The sequence below is a fragment of the Corvus hawaiiensis genome, unplaced genomic scaffold, assembly GCF_020740725.1.
Source record: "Corvus hawaiiensis isolate bCorHaw1 unplaced genomic scaffold, bCorHaw1.pri.cur scaffold_95_ctg1, whole genome shotgun sequence".
NCBI lineage: Eukaryota > Metazoa > Chordata > Aves > Passeriformes > Corvidae > Corvus > Corvus hawaiiensis.
In genome coordinates, this window is record NW_025963388.1 from 96,573 (window position 1) to 104,508 (window position 7,936).

The window sequence follows — 7,936 nt, forward strand, 5'->3', positions numbered from 1 at the left end:
AGGAGCCTTCCTCAGTGCAGCCACCAAGGTACACGGCAAATGCGTGGCACCTATGCTAATGATATTAATGATTTCTGAGAAGTAATTTGTGTAACCATGCCTATCCCAAGGAATGTGATGAATATTCATGAATGAAACCATATACTGTGCTCTCTGTGTGTGTCAGGAGGAGTGATCCCCCGTGCACCCCGGCGCTGAATAAAGCAAATACCCACTTCTCTGACTCTGTCTCTCAAGCGTCTCTAGGCCTGGTTTGCAGCGATTCACCCTTTGTGACGCTATGGAACCTGGTGGAACCGAGGGGCCACAGTGACACTGTGGGGCCTTTTGGAAGCAACGAGACCCTGGTGGGAAGCCACGGGATGATTAATGCTGGCAGGAACCTGCTGCAGGTGGGCTCCTCTCTCCCGGCTTCCACAGGTGCTGCTAGGATCCCACTGCGGCACTGGCTTGTCACGGGCTCACGGCTTCCTTTGGGAATTGCTCCCTTTGGGAATGGCTCTGCTCCAGGATGGCATGCTGCAGAGAATGCAGGTAGATTTTGTGCTCCCTCCTGGCATGCAGGTGGACAAGAAAGCCTGATCCAGCCCCCCCTCAGCCCATGTCCCGCTGTGTCATTGGGGTGGAGGAACTTTGGGAGCAGCCCCAGCCCTGCTCCTGCTCCCGGCTGGGCACGCAGCTGCTGGGACACAGGTGTGTCCTGGTGCCCCCACCGACCCCCTCACTGGTGGACAAGATTTGGAGCACTTTGAAGCCATGTTAGGGGTGAATTCGGCCAGTCAGAGAGGGAAGGGGACAATTTGAGAGGGTTTCTGGGGTGTCCCTCTGTTGCCCCCATCCGCAAATCTCCCCCTTCTATTGTTATTCCCTTCCCCACCCCTTCTGGTCCCTCCTGTGCCCCCAAAAGCCCCCGCAGAGGGGGAGGGGCCCCCAGTGTCCACAGTCCTGGGTTTATGGGAAGGACAGGCAGCTGCCTGGGACTGCAGTGGGGACTGTCCGTGAGCAGTGCTTGGCTTTGTGGCACTGGGGCTGGGCACTGGACTGGGACTGGACACAGGGTATGGCACAGGGCATAGGACACGGGGCACAGAACATGGCACAGGAGACAGGAACATGGCACATGGCACAGGGCATGACACAGGACACGGAACACAGCGTGCCCGCCCCAGTGCCCCGCACAGAGCGTGACCCGAGGGTCTCTGTGCCTCACATGCCACCTGCCACCCCCCACTGGCACCTCTGTGTCCCCACCGGGATCCCTCCTGCCCACCGGGTACAGGTTGGTGGCCTTGGACATGGGGCTCCTGGTGCAGGTCCTGCTCTGCCACGAGCCCTGGGGACACCGCGGGGTCAGATGGTGCCACCCTGGCACTCCAGGGGACATTCCCAGTGTCCCCACTCACCTCGTCACTGCCCAGTGGTACCAGGTGTCCGTCCACCAGTGAGAACTGGGACACATCCCACACGATGGCATCGGGGGGCACTGGAGCCAGCAGCAGCAGGTACGTCTTCATGGGGGTCACTGAGGGGACAGAACAGGGTGTGGGTACCCAGTGTCCCTGCCACCCACGAGCAGCGTGGCAGTGACAGGGGACATGTGGCCTGGCCATGCTACCAGAGGTGCCAGAATGGGGGCAGGTGACCATGGGGATGCCCCCCTGAGTGACATCAAAGGACACATGGCCATGGAGGTGCCACCGTGGGTGTGGTGGCAGCAGGGCACAGGTGGCCATGGAGGTGCTACCGTGGGTGACACCAAGGGACATATGGCCACAGAGGTGCCACCATGGGTGCCATGACGCTTGTGGAGGTGCCACCATGAATGTGGCAGTGCCAGAGGACACATGAGCATGGGGTGGCAGTGCTGGGGGGGCATGGCAGTGTGACAATGACAGGCCACGAGTGGGGCCAGGCCGGGGTGGCTCTGTGCCCGCTCCGTGGGTGGCCCCGACAGCACCAAGCCATTTTCTCCGGGTCCCGATGCCGGTGCCGCGGGGCCTGGCCCGGTGCCACCGCCAGTGCCAGCCCTGGCACGGGGACATGCGGGGACAGGGACACGTGGGGCGGGACCAGCCCCTGGGGATTGGGGGGACTGGGCAGCCCGGGGGGCTGTGCCAGGCCAGCACCTCCCTCCCATCACCCCATAACTCATCACCCATAGACCCCCAACCCATCACCCAGCACCCCCAACCTGTCATAATCACCCCAAAAGTCATCACCCCATAACTCATCACCCCACACCCATCACCCCATAACTCATCACCCATCATCAGTCGGGGGTGGCCGGGGGGGCTTCGACCTCCATCAGTGCGGGGAGGAGAGTCAACATTGGGGGTTCATGGGGTAGGTTTGGGGGTGGTGGGATGGAGGGAATGAATTAGGGGGCTGGATTTGGGGGGTGGTGGGATGGGCACCGCTAACCTGGCATCCCCACCTTGAAGGGCCCCAATTTGAGGGGTCCCACATCCCTGGGATGCCCCTGCCCACCCAAAAGGTCCCCAATTGTTTGGGTTTTCCTGCCCACCTAGGGTGTCCCCAATTTGTGGGGTCCCACGCCAGCCCCTCGCAGCCCCCACCGCTGCCAGGGACAGGGTGCCAGGGGGACAAGGGGACAGGGTGACAGGTGCCCTGCCACCCCCGTGCCCCGGGCGGAGACGGGACCGGAGGCGTTTCTGTCGCGCCCCGGCCGTGCTTCCCCTCCCCCCCCATCCCGCACCCCCATCTCGTCCCGGGGACCCCCCTGAGCCCCCCTTGGTCACCCGCGGGTGCCGCTCAGCGCGGGGGGCTCGGTGGCACCGCGGGACCCCCTCTCTGGGACATCCCCGGGGTGCCACCCGCGCTTTTGTCGCCCATTTGTCACCAGCGCCCCAAAGCCGGGGGTGGCCCACATCCTCCGGGGGGAGGGGGGTGACAACATTTTTGGGGTCCCCCCGCCACTTCCTCCCCCACCCCGCATCCCCCGCGCTGTCCCGGCCGCGGCATCCCCCGAGGGGACCGAGGGGACTTTGGGGACCGTCCCCGCGTGTCCCCACCTCCCGCGGTACCTCCGCTGCTGCGCCCGCGCTCGGCCCCGGTTCCTGTCGCGGCTTCCCCGTGTGACCGGGCAGGAGTTTCTGTCACACCCTCACCTCCTCCTCCGCCCCTGCCCCGGGAGGTGATGCCGCTGCTCCCACCGGTGACACCGCTGGGACACTGCGGGTCACCCCTGCAAGGGACTGAGGGGTGGCGGTGGCTCCTGGAGTCTCCCCGAAATGATGGGTGGAGGTCTCGCGGTGCTGCGTGTGGCAATTTGGGGGCTGGGTGCTCATTTACGGGGGTTTGGGGTCTCCAGGGTGGCCCCCAGTCCCTCCCGATGTCCCCTCCCAGCACCTCAAAGCCACCTCCAGCCCGTGCCTCAGTTTCCCCCTTGCTCTGCAGGGACCACCCGGACCTCATGTTCTGGAATTGGGTTTATTTTTGGGGGGGGGGGGGGGGGGGTTGGGGCTACTGGGATGGGCTGCTGGGCCAGTGGGGTGGGCCAGGATGTGGCCAGGCTGATGGTCATCTGGGCTTGGGGCTTGCCAGGCTGGGGGGCTGCAGGGCCAGGGACCATCCAGAGCAGAGTCCAGCTGGGATCCATGGGTTTAGTGTCCATCCAGACCAGGGTCCAGCTGGGATCCATCAGACCAACATCTGCTGGACCAGTGTCCATCCACACTGGGCTGGTGTCCATCTAGACCAGTGTCCAACCTCTCCCGTCCCCATCCAGCCCAGCCCAGCCCAGCCAGTGCCACTCCTCACTGCAGAGTGGACAAGACCCATGGTCAGTCCCAAGATGACCCCAAACCCCATCCCACCCACCCCACCGGTCACCCACCCCAAGCCCCAGGGCCACCGGTGTCCCCTGGAAGCCAGGGCAGCTCTGGATCTCCTGGAAGAGGGCGTTGCCGGGGCAGTCAGTGTTGGCCGCACAGGGTGAAGTCCGGCTGGACATGGCCAGAGTGGACAGTACAGGGCAGGAGCTGGTACCGCACCAGGGCCAGGGTGTCGGGGTCCGGCAGGGTGGCCATGAAGTCATCGACAATGCCAACGCCGAAGCCTCAGGTGTTGTAGCCTTGGCGTGGGCACCCACCCAGTGCCGCCCCCGGCCCTCATACAGGTACCCGTCCGAGCCCACCACGAAACTGCGAGGACACGACGGGGACAGTGAGGGGGCAGTGAGGGGACAGTGGGGGACAGTGGTGGGGGCCATGGGGGACAGTGATGGGGACAGTGGTGGGCAGTGGTGGGGACTGGGAAGGGACAGTGAGGGGACAGTGGGGGGACAGTGGTGGGGACAGTGAGGGGACAGTGAGGGACAGTGAGGGGACAGTGATGAGGAATGCAAGGGGACAGTGATGGGGACCACCGAGGGTGACGGAGACCCATGGGGGTGACAGGGACTGTGAGGGGTGACAATGAGGGTGGCAGTGCCCACAGGGGGACAATAACCCGCCCCAAAGGGGGTGCCAGGGCCCATGGGAGGTGACAGGAACCAGAGGGGGTGACGGTGACCTGTAGCCGATGTCGTCCCAGCTGCAGGTGTCCTGGTGGAAGCGCTGCATGTCCCTCATGGCGCTGGCACAGGCACCGAAGGACCGGCAGGGCCGCACCGGCTCCAGGGTGTGGTGCAGGAACACCGAGCCCAGCGGGGGCCGCAGCAGGGACGGGGTGCCCCGGTAGGGACAGGCCCCCCACAGGCAGCAGGGCACGATGGCCGGGCACTCTGCCAGGACAATGGGATGGAGGTGTCCCCTGAGATCTTGGGGACATGGGGGGACAAGGAACTCCTTGGGGACACAGCAGAGGCCTTGTGAGGACAAGAAGCTCCTTGGGGACATGGTAAGAGTCCATGTGGGGACAAGGGGCTGGACAGGTCCTTGGGGACACGGCAGTGTCCATGTGGGGACGGTGGCATTTGTCCAGCTGAAGGACCCTCCTGGGACTCATCGAGGGGACAGGGAGTGGCTGCTCAGGGGGTCCCTTGGCTGGGACATGGAGGTGGCCGGTGTCCAGCGGACACAGTGGTGGCCATCCAGGAGACATGGTAGTGGCCACCCAAGGGACGTGGTGGTGGCCCCTTCCAAACCCTCTCCCCCCCTTTGTGGGGTGACAACCCCCATTTCTGCAGTGACAACTGCCATTTGGGAGGTGACAACCCCCTTTTGGGGTGACAACCCCATTCAGGGGGTGACACCCCTGTCTGGGAGGTGACAACCCCGTTTAGGGGGTGCCACCCCCACTCAGGAGGTGCCACCCCGCCCGTACCCACGTAGCGCTCGCTGAACTCCCGCGCCGCCCAACGAGCCACGGCCGCCACCTCCTGTGTCCCCACGTCCCTCAGCAGCTCCGGGATGGGCGACAGCGTCCTCAGCAGCCCCAAAACCACCGCCACCTCCTTCTCCAGACGTTCCTGTCCCACCAGCGCCCCAAAATCCCGGCGCCGGTTACTGCTGGGGGGTCTCCCCGCTTCCGAGCCATTCCCAGTCCTGTAGTAGCCCCGGAGCTGTTCAGCCACCAGGAGGGGTCCCCGGGCCAGCCGCACCCCCAGGACCACCCCATCCAGGGCCCCGATGGCCACAGGGTCGGGGACAGGGGATGGGGGACCCCTCAAGGTGTGATTTTGGGGGTTCTCCACATTGTCCCAGCAGCCGTCGGGTCCCAGCGCGGTGGCGTTGTTGTCACCCCCCCGCGCCAGAAGGAAGGATGTCCCCAAAGCCTCGGCGATGGTGACAGCCAAGAGGAGGTCGGTGGGCGGGTCCAGGGTGGGGAGGGGTCGCTCAAACCCCCCAGATCTCAGCCCCACCTCGATGCCGACCAGGAGGGGACTGAGGGCCACCACGGAGCCGTCAGGGGCCAGCACCGCCCCGAGCTCCGCTGTCACCAGGTTGTGGCAGAGGAGCTCGGTCAGGAGCTGCCAATGGCCTGGGGTGACAACTGGGGGGTGTTCAGGGGTCCCGAAAGGCTCATCAGCACTGCCCGGCAGCCCAGGGTGCTGCAGACCCCCAGCCCCCTCCCCAAGGCCACAGCGGTGCCGGGGGAGCTGCCCCAGGCCAGGGACTCGAGAGCGTCCAGGATGTCGAGCTGCGAGTCCACGTGGCGTGGGGGGACAGCTGGGGACACACCTGGGGGGACAGCGGCTGGGGGGTGAGGGGAGTTAAGGGGTCAGAGGGGGTTGAAGGGGTGATGCACCCAAAAATGTGCCAAAAGCAAGGGGAGGGCACCTAAAATAGGGGGAAAGGATACAAAATAGGGGAAAGGACCCAAAAGAGAGGGAAAGGACCCAAAAGAGGGGGAAAGGACACAAATTGGAGGGAAAAGTCCCAAAAGAGGTCCTGGCGTCCTGCCGTGGCTTGTCCCTACATGTGCCGGGGCGGGCACAGACACTCAGCACCAGGAGCAGCCACGAGAACATCCTGCGGGACACGGGCACACAGAAATGTCCTGCGGGACACGGGGACACCTTGAGGGACGTGGGGACCTCCTGCAGGATACGGTCCCAGGACCTCGGGGACTTCGGCCCCACAGGGGGAAAGGGACAAGGACGTAGGGGGAGGGGCAGGGACACACGGAAGGGGACGGGGACACACGGAAGGGGACAGGGACAGCGACACATGGAGGGGAAGGGACACGAAGCTACCAGGACACACATCAGGGGGACAATGTCACCGCACCTGTGCGGACACTGCCACCAGGATGTGTCCGGTGACACCCAGCATGGGGCCACGTGACCCCACGGCTGACACTGACCCTTGCCCTGTCCCCAGGCTGAAGTCCCCTGGGCACAGTGGCCCTGGGCACCTCTACACTGGCCCTGCCACTGTGGTGGCTCTGGGACACCCTGGTGGCTGTCACCCGCTTCTGGGCCACTTGTCACCAGCTGAACAAGTGCCCCCATCACCCACCCTACTGGGTGGTGATATTCAGCTGGGACACCGTGGTGGTGACAGTGGGGACATGGTGGCAGGAACTGCATTGGGCAGCGCTTCGCCATGGCCGAGACGATGGTGGTGGCACCATGGTGGCACCAGCGCTGTCCCAGTTTGTGTCCCCATCCATTTCCATGTACCCCCATGCCTGTCTCCCCCCACGGCTGTTTCCCCACCCATGGCCAAGTCCCCATCCATGTCCCCTCAGGTGCCCACCCATGGCCATGTCCCCCCAAGTCCCCCCCCATGGCCATGTCCCCATCCATGTCCCCCCATGTCTCCATCCACGTCTTAGTTCAACATCTTTATTTTTACCCCAATTTCAGGTGTTTCGAACGGATGAACAGAAAACAAAAGAAAATCAAGGCCAAACCAAAAGCATTTCCCTGTCTGTGCCAGCTGAGCATCCATGTGCTTGGGTGGGTGGGAAGAATCCTTTTTGGAAGGGTTTCCATGCCATTCTCTCCAAAATTGTGGGTTTTGCCCCAGTCAATCCCCATATGGCTGTGGAAGACGCCCGTGGGCCAGAGAGAATGAAAACGATGGATTTAGGTTGGATCACCAGCACCACGGATCTCTGGGGCTCTGCCCAACGGGGGTCACTGGGGATCATCCAACACGGACCCTCCCGCAGGGGATGGGGTTGGAGCAGTGCACAAAGCTCTTCCTGCACTCGGGGCACTCGCAGGGCTGCCCTCAGCGGTGCCTCCGTTGGTGTCGGCTCAAGTGAGAGCTCCTGGAGAAGCTCTTCCCACACTCGGGACACTCATAGGGCCTCTCCCCGGTATGGATCCTCTGGTGCTGGATCAGGTCGGATCTCTCCCAGAAGCTCTTCCCACACTCCCCACACTCGTGGGGCCTCTCCCCAGTGTGGATGCGCCGGTGGGTGATGAGGTAGGACTTTTGCTTGAAGCCCTTCCCGCAGTCGGGGCAGTGGAAGGGCCTCTAATCCTTGTGAATGCGCTGGTGTCTGAGGAGATTGGAGCTGG

At 63.9% G+C, this 7,936-nt stretch overlaps 1 protein-coding gene across 1 annotated transcript; it reads right to left on the bottom strand.

Moving 5' to 3' along the window:
- Nucleotides 1-951: 951 nt before the first annotated feature.
- Nucleotides 952-6,433, bottom strand: LOC125321135 (N-acetylmuramoyl-L-alanine amidase-like). Its single transcript, XM_048293530.1, is given in 10 exon segments — nucleotides 952-1,047; nucleotides 1,404-1,522; nucleotides 3,045-3,205; nucleotides 3,846-3,944; nucleotides 3,946-4,099; nucleotides 4,102-4,163; nucleotides 4,534-4,744; nucleotides 5,287-5,988; nucleotides 5,991-6,143; nucleotides 6,382-6,433. Coding segments are annotated over 10 exon segments (1,809 nt in total).
- Between the last annotated feature and the right edge of the window lie 1,503 nt (nucleotides 6,434-7,936).